The sequence below is a fragment of the Calidris pugnax genome, unplaced genomic scaffold (assembly GCF_001431845.1).
Source record: "Calidris pugnax isolate Ruff unplaced genomic scaffold, ASM143184v1 scaffold14, whole genome shotgun sequence".
NCBI lineage: Eukaryota > Metazoa > Chordata > Aves > Charadriiformes > Scolopacidae > Calidris > Calidris pugnax.
Genome location: NW_015090793.1, coordinates 1,334,956 through 1,358,295, shown reverse-complemented (window position 1 = coordinate 1,358,295; position 23,340 = coordinate 1,334,956). Strand labels below are relative to the sequence as shown.

At 38.2% G+C, this 23,340-nt stretch overlaps 2 protein-coding genes across 3 annotated transcripts in view; one reads left to right on the top strand and one right to left on the bottom strand.

Annotated features, from left to right (window-relative positions):
- Positions 1–16,174, bottom strand: part of ZBTB49 (zinc finger and BTB domain containing 49) — a 34,042-nt gene extending 17,868 nt beyond the window's left edge. Inside the window, exons 1-4 of one of the 2 annotated variants that reach the window (XM_014936083.1) lie at positions 16,099–16,174; positions 14,483–14,656; positions 11,239–12,344; positions 3,845–3,891 (exon numbers count right to left, since the gene is read on the bottom strand). In XM_014936083.1, the coding sequence (XP_014791569.1) occupies positions 3,845–3,891; positions 11,239–12,344; positions 14,483–14,634 (1,305 nt within the window). In that variant the 5' untranslated portion in view covers positions 14,635–14,656; positions 16,099–16,174. The remainder of the gene's footprint in view (positions 1–3,844; positions 3,892–11,238; positions 12,345–14,482; positions 14,657–16,098) is intronic. The other variant, XM_014936084.1, reaches the window with a different exon arrangement.
- A 41-nt stretch (positions 16,175–16,215) lies between these two features.
- Positions 16,216–23,340, top strand: part of LYAR (Ly1 antibody reactive) — a 21,869-nt gene continuing 14,744 nt past the window's right edge. The window contains exons 1-5 of the mRNA XM_014936122.1: positions 16,216–16,278; positions 16,823–17,012; positions 17,965–18,079; positions 19,980–20,087; positions 21,457–21,540. Of these exons, the coding sequence (XP_014791608.1) occupies positions 16,891–17,012; positions 17,965–18,079; positions 19,980–20,087; positions 21,457–21,540 (429 nt within the window). The 5' untranslated portion in view covers positions 16,216–16,278; positions 16,823–16,890. The remainder of the gene's footprint in view (positions 16,279–16,822; positions 17,013–17,964; positions 18,080–19,979; positions 20,088–21,456; positions 21,541–23,340) is intronic.

Genomic DNA, 23,340 nt, shown 5'->3' with positions numbered 1-23,340 from the left:
ACATTTAAATTCAGCTAGCCTGTTGCTGTATACAGACAAAAAGACAATGATGGGAACTATAAGACTGGCTCTTTACTCCTAATTCTAAGGCAGTGAAGACTACAAGTCATGTAGGAATTCAAGCATTCTTATCTAGTAAAGACAGACTACCATGTACTTCAAGATCCAATTGCTTATGTATGCAATTATATACTGATGAGAACAGTAAAAAAAAAAAAAAAAAAAAAACGGAATTGCTTATGTATGCAATTATATACTGATGAGAACAGTAAAAAAAAAAAAAGAAGACTGGAATCAAATGCTATGGAAAAGGAAAGACCTATAGTTGAAAACAGATCCAATTATAAATGAAAATTACACTATCTAGATTGCAGTGAAGAAGAAAACTTACTAGTAATACGGTTCATGTTAGTCTCATTTTCCCTGTCCTACAAATAAAATATTGTTATATCAGAATGTCTGATTTCACCTAGCAGGAGGTTAAAAACAAATAATAGGGTAAACATTTTTCAAAACATACAGTACTCAGAGCCAAGTGCTCCAAATATATAAATATTTACTTGTATCAAAAGAAAACAGAACAGCAAGTACAGAAATGAACAAATGGGATTAATGGCAACTAATTTTTATTACATATCTTTCCTGTCCTGATGCTGTAAAAATCATGCTAATCTAGCAGGCAAACCATATAATGACCAGACAAAACCATCTTACTCGTTCCAACTTCTTTTTTATTTTATTTTTTTAAAGCCACTGGTGCTTCTGAATGGCTAATCCACTGAGAGTCCAGTTCTCAAAGCACAAGATACAGCTCGCCTGGGGAGAAGAGCTGCAGATATTCCATAAATTGTGTATACTTCCACAGTCAGTTTTTAACCCTTCCATTTTCTCTGATAGATAATTACCTGGTTTTATCTAAGTACACTAAAGGAACATTAAGTCCTTTCAATCAGGAAAGAAAATTGGGGATGCAAAGATTATCATGTCCTCCTTAGTCACAGTGAGACAATAAAAACAAGACTCATTGGTAATTTCTTCCTACTTCTTTAGATAATAAATTTACCTGTGATGATCAATCACTGTAATCAGAGTTTATAATATACCAGACCTAAAGTATTGCAGACACACAAATAGATACAGAGGACAATATTAAAGGCATCACCGTCTGAACCCTGAGAGAGCTTTCTGTAACCCCTGTGAAGTTTTTCAGACACAGTATGGCTGAAGCACTGTCCTCTCAGGCCCAAATTTAGAATGCCTCTCTTTGAATGGATTTGGGTATTAAGTGCTGATTTCTGATGAAGGAGGAGACTGACTTCTCCATGGAGCCACTTGTGCTTTGCAAAGACAAGGGATTTTATGCAGAGATGCATTTGAGAGAAACATAAAAAAGACAGAACCTTTACCTCTACCCAGGTCACAAACCAAACCATATCATATGCATTTTCAAGTTATTCTGGATAAAGACAGATGGTGAATTTGAAGTGAAACAATTAATCTGAAATAATTCACATACAGGCATTTTTAGCCAGAGTAACAAAGTTTTACAAAGAGTAGCAAGTAGATCCACTTCTTTATTACAAGCCTATGGCAATTCCTCCTAATGAGGGCAAAAGCTTGTTACTAACTGCGCTGAGAGAAAAAAAGTTAAAACAATCAGTAACTTATATTCTTCCTAAGCTTTCAGGGTGGCACACAACCTTGGTTAAGGCATAATATGCCATCCCAATGAAAAAGCATGTGAGGATTTTTGCCAGCATTTCAGCAAAAGAAAAAATAATGTTCAGAAGAATCCTCTTACTGATACTGGTTGCATACCACCCCTCACGAATTTGGAAACAAGAGAGATGTGCTAGACTTGGTCCATTTGTATCTGGCATGCTTTTAAAGTGAAGAAACTAGTGCATATGGTCCCCCAAATGGGGGATAGTCAGAAGGTAAAACACGATATCCTGGATCACCAGGCAGAGAAGGCCCACACAGCAACAGGCTGGGTACTAGAGGTAAGGGAAGATGCAGGCTTGGAAGTACAAAAGGAACCTTTTTCTCCCAAAATCCAAGACATTTATGGTTATTTGTTCCAGACTATGAGTTCCCATGTCATTTTTCCCTGCTTTCTTCATCTTCTGTTTGACATTCCAAAACACAGAACAACACGGAACATCAGTTACATTCAGCAGAAGCAGACACACTCTCAGACGCAGCAACTGCACTGTCTCAAAGGCACAGAACATGAAGGCTCAAATTAGAAAAGCGTGACTATTTCTGTGCCTGCAGGCTGCGAAGATCAAGAACAAGATCAGAGATGGTTTTTTAAGCAAAAAGTAGATAGCAATTATCTTTGCATCTTACTTTCTGGTAGGTGGAGTTTCACTTATTTGCACAATTCAAGAGAAGTATGCAAGTTCCCTTTCATGACCAGCAGCAGAACTGCAGCACACAAGCTGAACGCTATGGCTCAGGCTCTGGATGTGTAGGTGTCGTCCATCAGCACGTGTCTACGGTTACCTTCAGGCAAGTCAGGTAATGGGGAGGGAAGAGGAGGGGAGCTGTTGAAGTGTTTTAATTAAAAGGCAGAAACTTCCAGTTTTGTTGGGGTTTTCATTTGCTTTTATTAAAGAGGAGCACTGCATGTTGCATGAGGTGTCTGTCATCCCTCTCATCCACTCTGAACGTGTGAAGCCTTTTTATTCCCTCTTCCCCAGCAGCAATGATACAGAACACCACTCCATTTGCCAAAAGCAATGTTAATGGAATTTGGAAATACCCACTTTTTTCTTTAGTAACTAGAAGTTCAGCCATCCAACTGAGTGAAAATGCACTTTCATCACCTAACAAGCAGACCCAGCTTTTCCAAAATGGCTTGATAAGCACAATGAAACAGTATTGCTCAGTGGATGCTCACTAAATATTCATATTTAGTAACAGTGGAGGATGCAACTGCATCGATTCATGGGTCAAAGAAGTCCCACTGGGGGACTACAAAACTGGAGCAAGAGAAGCACAAGCCCTGGTGGGTAGGTAGACAGAGACCACATAACTCCAATCCTTAAACCATAAGAAAGACCAAAGTTATTCAATGATAATTGTTATTTAATCTTAGTATAAAGTTATGCACCTGTGTATTGTCTCCTGTATTCCAGTGCACATAATCCAACCAACAAAATAGAAAAGAAACAGATATTTTGGAAACGTAAGACGAGGCACCAAATTTGTAGAAATGCAAACAAATTGTTGCACCCAGAAGAGTAAGCAAGCATTGGAGAGCAAACTGAGACAGCTAAAGCTTAGGCCCCGTACGTAGATGAGGAATTTCACAAGCTTGGTTTTTTTTTAAATCATAGCTGAGTTTTGTAACTTCAGATTGTGCCGTTCTTCATAGAAAGAAACCGACTTCAAAAAACCTGCTTAATAATTTATGCCATTTAGGAAGATGAAACAGTACTGTGAATACAACATTATCTAAAATTCTAACCTGTATTTTTTTTCAGACACTGTAAAAGTGCTATTCACAACAGAACCTGAACCATAAGGCAAAAGCACAGTCTCAGAGTGAACGTTCTTTGCATTTCAAACATAGTGATGGCTCTGTATAGTTAAACACTCATTTGAAGTTAAAATACGTAACGCATCTACTGAGAGCAGATAGAGTCAAAGGTACAAAACATATCAAAGAAATCTCAAACATTTAACATTATTTTCAAATAAGACATTTTAATATTTTATCCCTGAAGTCAAGTCTTTGAACAAAAAATATCTATAGACTTAAACCCAAGTTTACTCTTAGAATCAACACATAGATGCATTTCATTTTCAAGTATACCATAATATAAAATATTCCCACCTGTGAGAAGTGTTTCCCACAAATGTTACATTCAAAAGGTTTCTCACCTAAAAGAAGAAACAGAATAGAACTTCTAATAGTTGCAATAAAATACAAATGTTTTAATTTGGTACACTTCCTTTTAAAACAGGGAATGTAAGAGTGAAAATATCCCCAAAGGGACACTTACCCATATATTTAAGGGGAAATTCAAGAGGGAAGTACAGTATTTACCATTAAGCTTGTAAGGCAGACTTGCTCGGAAACAGAATTTATCTTTCAAAACAAGTAGGTAGAATAGTTTTGATACAAATAGGAGTGTTCTGTAATTTTTTTAAAAGTTTTTTTTTTTTCCAAATGAAAGGGGTACCATACCTCCAGGATGAGCAGAACAGATGACAAGGTCCTACAACCACAACTACTATGGGAAGTACACAAGTTTCTTCACTTGTACACACAAAGGCCCAGTCTTAAAAAAAATAAGGAATGCAGAGAAGCTAATTTTGCAGGATTCTGTTTTTCCTGTTCCATGTGTACCATCCATCTCCAATCAGCACGTAGCTATTCACTTCCAGGAAGTATCTTCAAATTCTCCTTTTATATAAGAATATCTGACAAGTAACCCAAGTATTTTCCTCCAAAATTCTGAATTTATACATATAAAACTGCTATTCTTGAATCTCCAAAAACACGAGCAGCTTTAGTTAAAAAAAAATAAATAGTGCAGCCCACTTTAGCTTTTCAAAATAACCTGACTCTCAATCTGCAAAATGTGACTGCAAAATATTTCAATTCTCTACCAGTAAATTTGAGACAAATATCTTTTTCTAATCAATTTTTCTCCTCTACAGTATTTCATTTTTTTTCCCTGCTTAGTTCTTGGTTTCCTAGCTTTTACACCGCTGATAAAAATCTCTGTGCATCTTCTTGAATTTTTAAAACAATGATAATACTCAAATACCACTGAATTCAATGACAGTGAAACTTCTAATGATATTTTCATGAGTCTAACTGCATACTAAAAGGACATACATAATCCACAGGTACAAGGAAGCAAAATTAGTGTAAATCCTTGTGATTTTTAATGAAGATATTCCCAGAAGTAAAGAGAGATCTTAACACTATGTTGGTGCTGATTCAAAATCTGTCTAAAGATTCTTATTTACTTTTTAAATTATTATTTTCCTGATTTTATAGAACACCTCTGGGCTATTTGTAGCCTTCTCCTCCAGCAAGTACTCTCTAGATCAGTAGTCTTCCTTCATCCTTGGAAGTATTACAAGCAACATCTACAATATCCAGCTGTTGAGGTGCCATTTCCCTTCCCTGCTGCCAAATACAGGTGATGATTTTTCAACATATTTCAGGACCAAGGGCTAAATGCAGCTCTCTTGGATCTTAAAGCAGAGAGTAAACAGAGAGAGTTTTGTCAAAATCTGTCTAAAGATTCTTATTTACTTTTTAAATTATTATTTTCCTGATTTTATAGAACACCTCTGGGCTATTTGTAGCCTTCTCCTCCAGCAAGTACTCTCTAGATCAGTAGTCTTCCTTCATCCTTGGAAGTATTACAAGCAACATCTACAATATCCAGCTGTTGAGGTGCCATTTCCCTTCCCTGCTGCCAAATACAGGTGATGATTTTTCAACATATTTCAGGATCAAGGACTAAAGCAGCTCTCTTGGATCTTAAAGCAGAGAGTAAACAGAGAGAGTTTTGTGGCTTCACAGAGAGCAATCTCGCAGTTAGTCTGACAACTTGAGGCTCTATCTACTCTTTCTGCTTAATGAGGAATGGAAATCTTAAAGCAGTTTCAATAAAGCTTTTATTCAATTAAAGATAAAAATAACTCAACTATAAAGAGCACTGAGGCTTGACTTCATTATGGCTCTAAATTTGCAAAACACTAAAAATTTTGGTACTGACAACACAAATATAAATGAAATCAACAGGGAGCCAGACCTGTGGCGACTGGGAAGGCTTCTAACAACCATAAAAGCATCAAGGTAATTTGAAATGGAAGATAAAAACCCTAGTAGCAATTTCTGCAGAAACTTTCTACAACAAAAAGTTACTATTGACACAAAGACTATTATCTGAACAGAAAAACACTGTGAAATAACTAGAGGAGGAGGAAGGGAATTGGAGGCTCGCTTCAATAAAGCTTTTATTCAATTAAAGATAAAAATAACTCAACTATAAAGAGCACTGAGGCTTGATTTCATTATGGCTCTAAATTTGCAAAACACTAAAAATTTTGGTACTGACCACACAAATATAAATGAAACCAACAGGGAGCCAGACCTGTGGCGACTGGGAAGGCTTCTAACAACCATAAAAGCATCAAGGTAATTTGAAATGGAAGATAAAAACCCTAGTAGCAATTTCTGCAGAAACTTTCTACAACAAAAAGTTACTGTTAACACAAAGACTATTATCTGAACAGAAATACACCCTGAAATAACTAGAGGGGGAAGAAGGGAATTGGAGGCTCAAACTTCTCAAAAGTATTGTTGTAGGTTGCATGCAGCCTTGTTATAATTGTATTGATGTACAAGGAATTGGATGGGGTTTTTTCCCCCCATGATAAAGATAAAACAAAAAAAAGTTTTGTTTGAAAAGAAACATCAAATTAGTTTTTGGAGAACAATTCTACACCTGCATAAAACTCCAAACCACCAGGCATATCAAGCAGCCTATTCCAAGAATGAATTCTGGCAGAAATACTAAATTACCTACAGCGTTGTAGCACCCCTCAGGTAAAGTGAGACTAATTGTTTCCTAGGGCATATTAGCAGGAGTGCAGCTAGTAAGCTGCAGATGATTCTTCTCTACCCGTCATTGGTGAGACCACATCTGGAGCCTTAAAAGAAGGGAAAGAGGAAACCTAGGGCATATTAGCAGGAGTGCAGCTAGTAAGCTGCAGATGATTCTTCTCTACCCATCATCGGTGAGACCACATCTGGAGCCTTAAAAGAAGCGAAAGAGGAAACCATCCTGCTGTCTACATGTACTGGGTAGACATATACTGAACTACAATTAACACAATGCTTAAATAAACATCCAGGGAGCTTGACTTTTGAACCCTTGGCCTGCTTTGTGTTTTCTATCTTCTGTTGCATCCTTCTTTTTCAATAGCAGAAATACTAAATTACCTACAGCGTTGTAGCACCCCTCAGGTAAAGTGAGACTAATTGTTTCCTAGGGCATATTAGCAGGAGTGCAGCTAGTAAGCTGCAGATGATTCTTCTCTACCCGTCATTGGTGAGACCACATCTGGAGCCTTAAAAGAAGGGAAAGAGGAAACCATCCTGCTGTCTACATGTACTGGGTAGATATACACTGAACTACAATTGACACAATGCTTAAATAAACATCCAGGGGGCTTGACTTTTGAACCCTTGGACTGCTTTGTGTTTTCTATCTTCTGTTGCATCTTTCTTTTTCAACATTCTGCAAGAAGAGATGAAGATTAAGTAGTGGGATCCCACAGTAGTGGGATCAAAGCAGTGGTGTGTCAGCTCCAGAGGAGAAAGGCATAAAGACAGAAATGGTGTTCCTGAAGAGATCACAAAGGTGAGGAGCAGGACCCACTAAAACATGGAAGGCTGAAAAACTTGCTCAAGCAAAGCTCAGAATAAAAAGGTTGAGGATCAACAGCGTATTATATGACAGTGTAACACTGCTCCTGTTTTCCATGCTGCCAAGAGTTCTTTCTGTGGGGGTGGAGGGTATGAGATGTTTCCTGAAAATATTTATAAAAAACCCCAAAACACTGGTTGTTCCTGGATAGGTAAGGACTGTACAAGAGAGATATATCTGCTTCCTTTTTTTTTCAGACAGGTCAATCTAATAGAAAACAAATTATAACATTCAGATAAGTCAAAATCAATCTGTAAGTCAACGAAGAGAGATATATCTGCTTCCTTTTTTTTTCCAGACAGGTCAATCTAATAAAAAACAAATTATAACATTCAGATGAGTCAAAATCAATCTTTAAGTCAACACAATAAGCTCTATTTAGAGATTCCTTTAAATATCCGCTAGCAATACAATCAAAACTGCTAGAAAACCCAATACAATGACTTGTGTTGAACAGAATATGCCTGTCCTTTACATAGACAACTCATCAATGCAACCACGTTAACCTGTAAATTCTTTAGCAATTCCTAGAGTTCAGGGACAGAGAATTTCACGTGTGCTTTTACTCATCAACTAGGCCTCCATAGCACTTCTGCTGAAAGAATTGTCATTTATGGGTTAAAAACTGTCTTGCCATTGCTCTTCAGGAAAACCAGATTTGGAGGAGTTTCAGTAAGCACCGTAATACTTAAATGCCTGCTAAACCTTTTGCTCAGTTCTAGAAAATGAATGTTTTTAAATAAAATTCATTAGCTAGCCATTTGCTATGTGTGCTAAAGTGGCAGATGGAAATGGCTTTTAGCGTACACTTCCATTACTTAACTACCAGCACACCTAATATTAATGATACAGATGTGCCCTGTACGTTCACTACAGATCCTTCCTGTATTAACATCCTACTTACTATCCACTGCAATTTTTCAAGTTCTCCTTTTGCACTAGTTGGATATTTAAAAACAAATTAACATGAACCACAAACAACAGGGAAGCAAACAGGTACACCTAAATCATATTCTTGCCTCCTTTTTTCCATCATTCTTTGATGTGCTTATTTTTTAAACTTATGCTGTTAAACTTTGTCAGTTTAGCACATCTATACAAGAAAGTTAATGCCACCTTCAGTGGCAACATTCAAGTCTGGAATTTTTTGGAAACTACTGGGACAACATAGTTTATGAAAAGCAGCACGAAATTCCTGAATCCAACACCAAAACCAAGTCTAGGATCACATTTCTTACCCAATGTATAAAGCTAGTTTGTATCAGACAGTGTTGCGGAACCTGAAACAACATCTACCAGAGATTAAGTGGAGTGGAAATACGTGTAAATACACAGAACTCAAATAGGAATGAAAAAATGAACTGCAACACACACAAATACTCTTGGCAAAGCTACTGCAGCACTTCCTCTCTCTTGCCATTTCCTACACTTGTAAGCATTTGCTGGCCAAGGAAAAAAAATTGTAAAACACTTGTATCAGGGGCTACAGTCTCTTTCTTCTCTAAAGCTTAGTACCCAGCCCACTCCCCTGACCTTTAGGTTACAATACATTGGAAAAGGTAGATTAAACTTCGAACCCCGTGTTTTAAATGGTTTAGCAGACTCAGAAATATACAACAATTCAGTCTATCGCTTGGATAACACATTCTTAAAAAACCCAAGTAGTCTGGTGGGCACCAGAACTCACAAAATCCAGCTTTCTTCCAATGATTGAGATAGCTAAGGAGGGGCAAATTCTAACAGGTTTCTCATTTCTCTTTCACATGGATTCTCTCACATGAACTCACATGTTAGCGACTCCAGAGTCTCTCCCTCAGCTGCAACTATCTCTACATGCTCTAGCTCCTATCTGATCATCTTTTTTCGTGAAATTTCTAAGATATTAAAATATACCTGATTATGTCAGTTAAAATTGGATAATAGATTCAAAAACATACAAAGGAAAGAAAGAGTATCTACATAAGAGACACATGCAACTTTTTCATAAGAGACCAAATTAAAAAAAAAAAAAGTACTAGTAATGTGAACATACAGCAGTAGTCAAAGATATCAAGTGAAAACTTTAGGAAGATAATGCAAAATGTTCATATTTTCAGGTTCTGGAAAGATTTTTCTACTAATAACATGGAAAAATAAATTCTTAATACTAAGGATCAATTAACAAAAGAAATTAATGTCTGCTAAGAGGGATTAGTATTTACTGTCAAGCTACAGATACACCTATGCTCATTTGCAAAGTGATGTTTATTTGACAGGACTGAGAGATGCATTTGCACATTTAACACAGGGAAAAAGAAAGGCAAAAAATATTCAGCAGCTTAATCACGAACAATGCCATCTCACGGACTTGGAATCACTGCTGTTACCTGACTAACTAAGGTATTTCTTAAAAGCCTTTTTTAAAAAACATATCTAAAAATATAGACATAGAATAGAACACAGTGGTTAAGTTGAATTAGTTAATTCAAATTTGAGACTGGGTCTTGTTTTTCTCTAGGAAAAAAAGATACTTAAAAATAAATCTATGCAAGGTTTAAAAATAGTATTACCTGTGAGCTTTTAAAACAAAGAAAATTATTTCCAAATTCCCATTCACTCTGCAGCCTACTTGTCTGCAAGAGCATTACTCTCTCTGGGTAAACACAATGAAAGTTCTTCATGCTAGGAAAAAGGTATAAACTAATTTCTGAGCATATTTATACAGGTTAGCCTTTTTTAAAAAACATATCTAAAAATATACAAATAGAATAGAACACAGTGGGTAAGTTGAACAGACAAATTAGTTAATTCAAATTTGAGACTGGGTCTTGTTTTTCTCTAGGAAAAAAAGATACTTAAAAATAAATCTATGCAAGGTTTAAAAATAGTATTACCTGTGAGCTTTTAAAACAAAGAAAATTATTTCCAAATTCCCATTCACTCTGCAGCCTACTTGTCTGCAAGAGCATTACTCTCTCTGGGTAAACACAATGAAAGTTCTTCATGCTAGGAAAAAGGTATAAACTAATTTCTGAGCATATTTATACAGGTTAAAAAGAAATGAGCACCAAGCCTTAATCAGCTGCATCCTACAATGAATATACAATCAGAAAGAACAGAGGTCATCTAGACCAGTCGTAGTATCTTCTTCTATCTATTTACACTTTTGTTATCTGACTTGAGCTTTTAAAACAAAGAAAATTATTTCCAAATTCCCATTCACTCTGCAGCCTACTTGTCTGCAAGAGCATTACTCTCTCTGGGTAAACACAATGAAAGTTCTTCATGCTAGGAAAAAGGTATAAATTAAATTTTGAGCATATTTATACAGGTTAAAAAGAAATGAGCACCAAGCCTTAATCAGTTGCATCTTACAATGAATATACAATCAGAAAGAACTGAGATCGTCTAGAACAGTCGTAGTATCTTCTTCTACCCATTTACACTTTTGTTATCTGACTCAGACTTCTGGGCCATCTGACAAACTGACTAGAAACGCCTCTTCTAAATGCAAGACAAAAATAAAATTTTCATTTAAATACTGCACAATGTTCTTTTAAGAAGAACCCTAAGAAAACAAATATGAAGGAGAAATCTTTAATACAACCCTCAGCTAGACTCAGTCTTACAGTCTTTATTCATTTATGATTATTCATTAAAAAAAAAAAAAGACCAAAAAACACACAAGCTTTTGAAAGTAGACCCTGAACCAGCATCTGAATCAAGAGATACCACAGGACATCCTCTTTAATTGAAATATTTGGTCTGCAGACCAAGTTATTGATAACTGTACCTGTATGAGACCTTTTGTGGAGCTCCAAATTGCTTGGATGTTTGAAAGCCTTCCCACATAACTCACAAGTATATTGCCTCTGCGACTGAAGAGTCTGTGATTGCCCTTCTTGCTCCAAAGGACCTTGAGATCTTTCAATTTCAACAGCTTGTTCAAAATTCTCAGAATTCACTAAATCTTCAGTTTCTTTTTCTTCAGTATCTCTAACATTTGTCATGTCCATGGTACTTTCACTTACAGATTCAGTTACTCCTGTTACTCTACTGTCATCTCTTTTAGGCTCAGGCGGCTGCTCTGCAGATTTCTGAGATCTTAGAAAATTTAACTTTTTGAGGTGTATTGCCTTTTTCAGTCGCATCTGTTTGGTGGGCTGCATAAGCGCACTTTCGGCATCTTGGTCCGGGGCAGCTTCATTCACAGACTGAACCAGAAAGTTTGATGGTAAATGATCAGAGGTTTCCAGAATACACTCCGAGTGATTGACGGTACAAGAATTATTCTCTACTGCGTTTATTTCTGTAGACGTGTTGTAAGAGAAGGATTGTTCCGCCACTCTCTCATGATTAGAGCAAGCGTTTTGCTTATAGAACTGTTTACTGTAAAAGTTGCGTAGTTTATAATAGTAATTTGGTTGCTTAAAAGGAAGCTCTGGGCAGTTGCCATCCAAGGAGTCTTGTGGTTGTTTCTGCACATCACCCGAGGGTGCGTGAAGATTAACGGGCTGCGAGGCGTGCGAATGGTGGTCAGGCAAGACTTTATTGGCTTGTGTGTCAGATGAACACTCGTGCAAGAGGTTTGTCCCGTAACTGTCGTTGGTGCAGCTGGCATCCGCAGGCAAAGCACTCTGCAGCGAAAACACGCTGTTACAAGGCATGCTGGCTGTTTGCTCTACAGCTGTAGAAGATTTTAAAAAGGTGTGGCAAATGTTCAGCACATTTTGCACTTGGAGACACTGCGCGATATCCAACATAGCTTGTACATTGTCCTGGCTGAGATCCAGGTGAGAAGTGTACATGAAGTCCAAGATCTGGCCTATCCCACCTACATTTTTAATGTCCAAGTGAAAGACATCATTCTTCTGGCCCGAAGAATTCTGGAAAAGGGTCCTGATAAAATAAGGCAAATATTCAAACACAAACAATTAACAGACACTTCTATAAAAAAAATACACAGACACTTCAAACAGACTGATTGGTATGAAACAACAATTTATGCTACATGGTCTTATCTAGATTGCTGTGTTTTTGCAGATCAAGGTCTCAAAACTGCTCAATTACTTGTCTTGTATATTAGTCCTACACTAGTACACTTAAAGCATAAGTCAAAGTAAATTACCCTTTATATAACTTTAATTTTCTATTTTTTATGTTTTGAAATCACACCCTATATCTGCGGTTTCCTATCCAATGTTCTTTACATATTAGGTACAGGGGTGCATTTATGGACAATTTGCAAAGGTTGGTTGACTTAGAATGGTGTTTCTCCTTCTGTCATGGCAAATGAAACAGGACACAAGAAATTTTCTAGCAAAAAGAAAACAGACCTCAAAAATCAGCTAAACTATTCTCTTCTGGCAGCTATGCTTGTCCATCAAACTTTATCAGTAAACTTTACTGAAGTTATTATTGGTTATTTCTCCACAAGTAGGTGAGAGGACAGTAACAGTAAACAAGAAGATGGCATTATTTTCAATGTATGTCTTACAATCGGAAAAAAGTATTTTTTCTGTTACAGAATGAGAACCAAGCAAAAGAATAACGAAAAGTACAGGCACATGAGCCTAAAACAGCAGTTCGGCAACACCCACTGAATTGTCATTGAATCCTTAAAGTGCCTGAATTCATAAATTTCTTACTATTTGATGTAAAGTATTCTTAGCGTCAGAGCTGTAGCTCCTCACACACATCACCAGTCCTAGATTAAGTGGGTTCATCCTCTGCCTCAGTCAGGAACTCCACACCTTTCCAGTAAACCCCCCAGTCTCTAACCTCATACTCTCACAGTAAACAACAATATATAAATGGGGTCAGGTCACACCTATGTAGCTATTTTCCTACACTAGGAAATGCCCTAAACTTGATGATTCCTCTCCGTGGGTTGACTCTCAAATTAGGTGGACATAGTATCACTGAGCTCTGAATCTTAAGCAAATGAGAGTCTAGGTTTAAACTTTAGAAATGCATTTTCAGATGCATCCCCATACTTAAGTTGTCCTACCCTCATACCTACATGCTACTCTGAAGGTGGTGCCCACATCCAAATTCTTTCATAAATCCAGCCCATACTATTTAAATTAAAACCACAACTAAAATAAACAGATCTGGGTTAAGAGTCTAAATTAATTAGTCACTTATATCCTATAGAATTTCAGCAAGAGTTGGACACCTAGTTCTTTTAAACTATTTTAAAAATTCAGTCTTTTGAGCATAAGTTCACTTCAGCATCAGGATCACAACACTAGAAGAGAAAAAGGAAAAAACCTCTCAGCTTTTTTCCCTGGTCATAACATAAAAATCATTTTCTTACATAAAAATTGGTAGTCAAGCTTTAGAGATGTTTCAAGAAGCAAGGTCTAAATACTGCCAGATCTAACAGCTTACTCATAACTAACATAAAACACTAAGTTGAGAGATCAAACATCTCCCAAAATTTGGGGGATCAATGAGGGCTACACAGAGGGAGAAGAAAACAGTGATTTGGCTTCACAGGCCACCTGTATACTTCAAAACACACACGCTGTCTCTCTGAGAATCTGTTCTAAATAAGAGATGCAATAAGAACCTATATACTTACGTTTTATTTTTAATATATAACTGACGGAACAATTCACATGATCTGGAAATGGATAATGTGAAGTTTCATCAATTATATCCCTTATCTGGCTCTGTTTAGTGTACTCCACTATCCTCCTTGTAAACTGTTACCTTCTCATTCTGAAATACTGAATGTAGGTTGATGCCAGAATCCATTATATGAGGCACAGTAAGCAAGTAAGGATCAAGAAAATGCCAAACTCAAACTATGTAGTAGTTAACTATGTATTATCTGGAAAAGAAATTAGGATTGCCACAGTTTTTAATTAGATTAAATATTTGATACACAATTATAGCTGGAAAAATTTTTCCTCTTACACTCAAACAGTTACTTAGTCTGCAACTATCAGAAAAAGATACCCTTCTCAGAGAAAACCTCAACCAACAGCATTTACTTCACTGTTTTAAAGGAAGAATTTTCCATCACATACCTGAAATATTGACTGAAAGCAGCTAATACATTTTTGTGTGCTTTGAAGCAGACACCTTTTACCACCAGCATGCAGTCACAGAGAAGCCCCTGAATGCGCTGTTCATGTAGCTGCTGGAGAAGATGACAACTATGGCTAGCAACAGTGTCCATGCTAGAAAATCACTTAAATTACCTACAATGAAATAAAATGCTAAGATGAATTTTAAATATTAAATCGCAAAATGAATTTAGAATACGAAGAACATTTTTACAGTTTGTTTTAGCTCCCAAAGGAAACAGACTTCAGTTCACACCTGCCATGTGAGCTCTAATGACATTTTTCTGATTAAAGATGAGTCACAGTATTGCTCACCAGTAGAAATACAGCAATGTATACAGGAAATATCGATTTTAATCAAGTTTCGCTTACAACAAAGACCTTCCACAAAAATGTGCTAATGTTGCTGCCAATAAACTGAACTCCGTAACAACAACAAAAAGCAATTTAGAAAACTTCAACAATTAGATTCTAAGGCAAAAACATGTAACACCTACAAAATCAATAGCATTTGTAGACTGAACACTCTAAATTGAAAAGAACACTGTAGTAACATTTTTTTTATGCCATATTTCTTGCTGTTGTAGCTAAACACATTTCCCACGTGGATCTGATTCTTTAGATAAGTTAGTATGGTATTATTTTTTTTTTCGTTTAATACAATGTAAAGTCTCTTTTAGAAAAGACTTCTTTGAACAGGTTGAAGGGAAAACAAGTAACATCCCCACACATTCAGTTTTATACTTCCTTTTTTTGGGAAAAAGATGAAAATGCTCCCTTGTAAATATAAAAGAAAATTCCAAGACAATTAAAACTTCTAATCTTCTAATCAACGAAGCAGAAAAACCACCTTGGGTTAAATACAAGAAGAAAGCGGTTGCCCCCATTCTCAGTTCTCATGAGCACTGAAAAGCTCCACATTTCAGTTTATGCTGTTACTCTGTGACCCACTGCCTCCTGTTGGATTAAAGTGGGCTGTGATATTGTACTTTTTTTTTTCCTATTTATGATCATGGGTTTTAAACCAGGCTTTAAAATAAGGAAACCACATCTGTTTGCCACAGAACTGCTTTCTTTGGGCACGTCTCCCACCACGGCACCTTGGAGGTACTTTAACAACCCCTGAACTCGCACCCTCTCAGGCATCAGGTGCCTGTCTCCCTTGGGAGAAGGTGACACGCTGAGCTGCTCCCCAGCAAGAGGAACCCCAGTGATACAGGCGCCGTTTATGCTTAAGCTGCCATTTCAAGCTCCCCTCAGCCTTGCCCGGCTACAGCTCCGGCTGGAGGCGGAGCAGGGAGAAGGGCTACGGAGGAAGGGATTGCCTCAGAAGACAAGGCCGGGCACCGCGGCAAGGCGCGGAGACACCGCAGGCGGAGCAAGGCGGGGGTGCGGTAACGGGGCTCAAGCAGCCGCTGCTGCAGGGGGCCGGGGCTGAGGACAGGCCGAGCCCCAACCGGCGCGGCGGGAAGACGCGGCCACCACACGGGCTCAGCTGGGGGAAGGCGGCGCGGCCCGGCCTGGCAGAGGCGGGGAGAGCGGCTGAAAGGAAGGAGCCGGCCCCACTCAGCTCTTACCGGCTCCGGCCGCCCCACAGCTCCAGCTCCATCCCTGCGCGGCTGCCCAAGCCCCACCAGCGGCATCGGACTCAGCCTTCCGCTTCCGCTCCTTCCTCTTCCGCTTCCGCTGCGGGGCGGCGGCGGCGGGGAGTGACGGAGGTGGCGGGGTGGCACGTGCCGCGCGGAGCGGCGGTTGAGGTGCGGGGCGGGGGGGGTGCGGTTAGAGGGCAGGTAGCGGTACCGGGGAGCGGCGTGAGGCGGCATGGCAGCGGCCTGCCCGCCCCCCCGGGAGGAGCTGGGGTGCCCGGGGGCGGTGGAGCAGATCGGCCGCCCCCCCCCCTTCCTCCGCCTCCGTGGCAGCGCTGGCCTGTGCCCGGCCGAGACGGGTGTGCGGCGGGGAGAGGGACGGGAGGGCCGGAGGGGAAGCGTGAACGGCCGCCTGGGACGTGTGTCGGCACGGGGTGAGGGGGGGTAGCTAGTTTCGGGGTGAGCGGTTCCCCTTGTGCCCGAGGTATCGGGCAAAGCGAGCGTTTATGGGCTGTGGACAAGGCTGCTGTGGCGGGAAGTTGGAGTAGAGGATCTCTAGAAGGTCCCTTCCAACTCCAGCAATTCCATGAACCTTTCCCCGTGGAAATCAAGCTGCTTGGAATTCCTCTCGGGGAACTCACAGTTTGTGTTTTCTCCTCGGCCATCCCAAGTTCTCTCAAGTTATAAAATCGAGTTCACCTTCTTGTGTTTCTAGGGCTGTGCTGGCGCGGGGAGGAAGCAGATTTGTACCCGTTTCCCGGGAGCTACTGACCGCCCGCCGACATGGTGGTTTTCACGTGCAACGCCTGCGGGGAATCTGTGAAGAAAGCACAAGTTGAAAAACATGTGAACATCTGCAGGAGCTGTCAGTGCCTTTCCTGCATGGACTGCGGCAAGGATTTCTGGTAGGTGAAGGGTGGGAAATAGCCTTGCTCGCTCTGCGGTGGTTGTCACAAATTTCCCTATTGGTGTATTAGAATCAAGTTTTGAAATTTAAAATAGCAAACGTGTATAAATTTAACAATTATACACTTTTTCATGTAATTTCAAGCTTCATCATCCAAGTTTGAACCACAAGTGCAACGAAACCACACAGCAGAGTTGCAATTTCTTCTTCTATAGTGATAAGTGACGGTGCTTTCATCTTCTGTTGACCAGCAGCTGTTACTTATTCTGCTGCTGGAGAGGGAGTGAGATTGGCAAGAACATCAAAAATTCCAAATTTGATTGTCACTTCTCAGAACAAAGCAGTGCAATTATCTGCTTTCGAAATATAAGTATATGAATTTGCATAAGAAAATAAGATTGTTCTCAAATAATGATTATATTTCTCAATAACTAATTGACAAAAGATTAATATCTATGTTCTTCACTCCTTTTGGGGGGCACTTACACATCGGTCAGAACCACACTACCGTATTAGAATATATCTATATTTAGGAATTAGGTTTTGCAAGCATTTTTTCACCTGCTTTTGTAATTTTAAAGCATGTCAATGTGAGTAGTAAAACACAGGTGTGCGTTAATAGCTGTGCATGTGTCTCGTGTACAAATGTGCAGAAGTGTCCTCAAACCAGAATACTAATAAGTTGTAGAGTCATTATAAAAGTAGGAGCATAATGAAGACTCAGATCTGATTTTGCAGATCAGAGGTTGCCACTGAAGGCTGTAGCACGACAGAAATGTCAGCACTCTTGCAAGCACGTCGAACTTTATTCATATAAGCGCTGACAGTATTAAGGTTTAAATGTTAGATGCTGTCATCTGGTACTTCAGTTTGTTGACTACACAAGTCTTGCATACTTTGAAGGACTGAAACACTTTAGTGAACTACAGTTAAAAATCTCCTGTTTTCAGGGGTGACGATTATAAGGAACACGTGAGGTGTGTAAGTGAAGACCAGAAATATGGTGGAAAAGATTTTGAAGCCAAAACTAACAAAGGAGATGTTAAGCAACAGGAGTGGATTCAGGTAAGGTTTAACTATTGTTTATTATCATTGAAGACACAAGAGAGGCTATACTGGATCAAAGCAGAGATCTCTTTTTCCCAATATCCACAGCTTTCTTTTGGCAATTTCTTGGTAGGTCTATTGCTTTTCCTGGTAAGAAACACACCTTTTGGTTGTTTTGAGTGTGTCTCCTACTAGTTTGATTTGACATTCCCTAGTTCTTGCACACGAACCATTGATCATTGTCCACCCTCTTCATGGCCCATATGCTTTTGTAGACCTCTGGCTGGTGTCCCTCCCATCTCATCGTCTCTGTTTCAGGCTGAGAAGTCCTGTCCTGCTCAGTTGTTCTTCATATGTAAATTATATCTTTGGACCTCTGAAGTCCAGTTCTACTGTATCCTTGTGAAACGAGGTTACAAGAACTGTTGAGGATATGGATGAACTATAGATTTACTCCACGTCGTAATGATGTTTTCTATGTCCTTCTTTATTCCTTTCTTTAGGATTTTTGTCAGTTACCTACTACTTTTTTTTTGACAGCTGCTGATCATTGTGCTGGCATTTTCATGGAATTGGCTATTTTAAGCCCAAGATCTTGTGTCCGAGCTCCAGTGGTTATCTTAAAGACTGCCATTTCTATAATTCTGTGATTTTAGATGTGAAGTTAGGATGGCTTTTCATGAATTTGGGCTGAATATAATTCACCTTTTTATTACCTAGTCAATCATTCTCTTAAGGTCTTTCTGGAATTCTTCACAGTCTTCATCCTGAGTAGCTTCATATAATTAGGAAAATTTTCCTGCCTTCTTTTCAGATATTTTATAAATATGTTCAACAGGAGAGGCTCCAGCATGGGTGGAAATCTCTCCTACCCTTCCTGTCCTAGCCTTTAGGTAGTTATTTATCCTGTGCAAGAACCTACCCTCTTAGGGCTGTTAGTTTCCTTTAAAGGTTTTAGGAAGGAACTCTCAAACGCGCTTTCAAAACCCCATTAGGTATAATTAATGAGATCACCTTTATCCATGGATTTGTTGGTTTCTATCTTAGAACACAATCTAACAAAGTACTAAGCTATATGCATAGTCAAGGAATACGAATAGTAACATTGAAGTAAACAGATTATTGCGATTGTTGAGATTGAACGTTGTTTGAGTACGTGGTTGGAAGGCAGTATAATGTGAATTGTACCGCTTATGAAAACTGTTAGCCTTCCTCCTGTGCAGAGAGGTGAGGGATTATTATAGCGTGTCCTTTTCTGGTAGTCTTAACATATCACAAAACCTTTCAATAAACAGATTTTCAGAAGTACAGGAAGCCTTTACAGTCCAATTGCTACATCTTGAAGTAATGGGAAGCTCAGAACCCTTTTTCCCCACCAAGCAGCAGTGCTCTTCCAGGCCCTGGTCCAACCTCCATTCTCTTGTTCTGGCACCTGTAGCAAAGGAATATGCCTGAGCTTTATGGGGATTAATGGTTGTTGAAACTGGCACTGCTGCCACAAGAAATGCATGTCAATCTGTGGCCTCAAAGTTAGCCTTCTTTTTCATAATTAACTCCAGAGGTTTGTAAAGTCAATCAGTTGACAATTGCTTCTCTTAATACAGGTCTTCACACTGCAAGAACCTCCTATGTGACTTTACTTTTAAAAGTTTATAAGTTGTAACTTGTACATCAGCAAGCATTGGTGAACAGTCCTGCTTGCCTCTGCTTACTATATAGGTATAAATACGTATATAGATAACTTTGATCTATGATAAAACCACAGGTTAGTGTTTTTCCCATGCGTATTGAACGGTTCTTTCGAGCAGGCTCTACAGTCTGTGGGTACTGGGTGACTTCTGTCCAGCATGTTTCTGCCTTGCGTACCATTTGATTGTTGTGCTGTTTTGCTGATTTAATTCTGGTTTTCTTCATTCAGAAAATTCATGAAGTAATGAAGAAGCCAAACATAAGCCCTAAAGTGCGGAACATTCTGGAGCAAATGCGTGTCTTTGATAATATTCCAAGAAAAAAAGTAAAGTTTCAGGTATGTTTTAATAGAGATTAGTAGCAATGATATTAAAAATAGACTTTCTTAGCAAGTGCTCTTTGAGCAAAGGTGGGACATATGCTTATTTGGGCATTGGTAAATAGATGGTGCAATAGCTGAGTTTCAAATAGGCAGTGTTTGTAAAATACATCTTGCTTAAAAGGACTCTCTGTGACATTTTAAGTACTAAGCCAGAGACTCAGCATTCAAACTTAATCTTCAGCTGGAAGTCTGTTGGGGTTTTTTTAATACCTTTCTTTTTCTCAGTTTGCAATTTCTATTGTGTGTCCAAATTCTTAGACATACTTTTAAAGGATTCTTATTTCTATGGCTTTGTGTTTTCCTGGTAAAAGCAAGATACTGTTCTGAGAGTTTTCCTGTTGCTCAGCATTCTCACAGAATCTCCCACATTGGATGCTTCGCTAAATTTTGCATCAGTATCCCAGCCAAAACAAATCCCAAATATTTCATGTGGTATCAGTAAAGAATTACTGACCAGCTGGCCTTCCCCCCCTGCCTCCCTGTTCTGTTCCTCAGGTTGTGAGGCTGAGAAAATATCACAATTGCTTCCAAAGCCTTCAAATAAAACTTAATAGAGCTGCAGTGAAATTGCTGCTAGGGATCTGAAGGTTAGAATACTTTTCTCCAAAATGAATGTTTCAAGCAGGGAAAGTGATATTGTCAAGAAGCTTGTTTCTTTTTGGTAAGATATGTTGCAATGGAAGATCAAAAGTTTTTGCAGTTCATTGTTCCAATTTATTAATGCAGCTTCCCTGGGATTTTCATTGCAATGCAAATATCTTTACGTTAGGTTTTACTTAGAATTCCACATTCCTTAAAGTTGCTGATAGTGTGAGCATATTATAAGTAGAAATTTATGGCTTTGTTTTTATTTTCAGCAGGAACTCCTGCAATAGCCCAAACAACTTTCAAATGTTTGCATTGAGATATTTGCTTAAATGTTACTTTTCTGAAATAAACTAAAGTATCCATTTAGGTGCACGACCATCTGTCCAGTACATAAATAAGATCAGATCCTTAAGTTTTTAACTCATGGGAACTGTCAGAAAGTTTAGTGGGACTTTAACAAAACCAGCTGTATTAGGAAGGATTATCTTTTTTATACATTTACATCTTTACATCTTCTGGATTACTGTTGGTGGGGCAATTGAGAGGTATAGCAGAGCCTCATAACAGCACGCAGGCATTATGCGAAACGATTTTGCGTGGAGGTTAAAGAGATTCATAAAGAGTAAACATCTAACCAGATCTTAATCAGAAGTAATTCTTAAAGGAAAATTGGTAAACAATAAAAAAAAAAAAAAAGACTTGCACCTTTCCAGTTACTGTTTTTTCTGTTGCACAGAATTGGATGAAGAACAGTTTGAGAATCAGTGACAGCACTCTGCAAGACCAGGTGTGGGATATTTTCTCCGAAGCAACCAGAAATGTAAGTTAAGTTGGAGGTTACAACATCGTACAAACAGGAATTTGGTAAAAAATGCTAGAAGGAAAACCTTTCAGACTCCCTTTGCAGATGTTAGGAGAAATACTGTCTCCCATTGTTACAATGGATTATGTTATAAGGTAACATTCCTAGACTAATTGCTAATTTGGGGTGTATGCTGTTGCTGAAGTAGTTGTTATACTGGGCAGGTTGCAATTAAAAACTTCGACACAGTGACACAACTGCGACAGGATAATCAGAAGGCTAATTTAACTTTATGCTATTAATATAAAAAAATATAAAAACACTATCTTTAAGTTTGGTTCCAACCTTTTACCAAACACTAAGAAGGAATAAAACATCTTGTCAGAAATTTGCTCTCAAATTAATGTGTATTGGAGGGGGAAATTAACTAACAGCACCTTGTTTACCTATTTTATTAGTGGAGATAAGATCCTCCAGTTTCTGGTGCAAATTCCCCCTGCTTCTGTGTTCAAATTGTGGACTCACACTGACCTTTTTCTTACTACACACTGGTCTTACTCTTTCCTATTTCACTACTACCCTGGCATGTTTTGGTAGGGTGTTGTTTTAATTGATTATGTCTCTTACTGCTACTAGAAAGCTGTTACAGCACCTTACTTCTCTGTAGATGTAAAGATTCCTCTTGCCCTCCCAGCAGCTGCTTTTGAGGAAGAGCGCAGGCACAGCTTTGACATTAATCCCTTTTTGATCAGGCTTCATTTTCCTTATTTGGCGATCCCAGTTAAATCTATTTGTAGTTTTTCTGAAGAATCTAAATACAAGAGGCAAGGAAGGAAAGAGATAAGTGTTTGTTTTTTTTTTTTAAAGGATTTGAACATAAAATAAACTCTGGGCACTGAATTTCAAGTACATTGTCTTACTGGAACATTAATTCTGTGTCAATACAACTTAACTAAAGCCATGAGCAGTTCCCACTTGATTTAAGCTTATGTTTTTTACAAAAAAAAAATATGGAATCTGAACAATTATTTAAATACAAGTAAACAATTTGAATTTTCCATAGAATATATCATTAAAGAAAAATATCTATCCCAGCTTTCTTGCTCAGATTGTTTCAACACACCTTTAAGAGTTCTTAAAAACATCTCAAGATATTCTTTGTAATACATACCTCGAAGTATATGTACTCAAAGTTTTTAAGTGAAATTCAAATTGAATTGAAATTACTCTTTACAAAAACATGTTGGTATTAAATTGCTTGTATTAACATGTATTCTCTTTCTAAATAGCTACATTAACACTTCAGTAATTGTAGTTCACTTGTAATTATTAAAATTGAAATTTAAAGATAAAAATGCTCATTAATGTATTAATTCTTCTACAAAAAAATTATTATAAGACCAGGAACATTGAAAGAAAACCAATATGTTACAGTGAGAAAAGTACAATTAAAACAACCAGCACTGCCTTTGTTGACATCAGGCAGTAATAGTTTGTTGTCCCAGACACATCCCAAGACAGGGAACTGGATCCCAAAGCTAAGATTATTCTTCAAGGGCTGTATATTTGGGGGTAGGTCCTGTATCTTGCTGCAATATGCTGTATTTTTGTCTGTGTAAAACAAAGTTGTCTCTCCCTTACTACCTTTAGCAAATATGTTAAAAAAATACATAGACAATTATTTCAAGTTGAAATAATACATGCTGTAAAATAGCATTTTTTCTGTGATGTTAAGGCAATTAGCATTTAGGCTGTTAAGTTAAAAGATTAATCAGCCACACTGCTTAGTGCTATTTTTCAGGTAAGTGGTGTCACCAC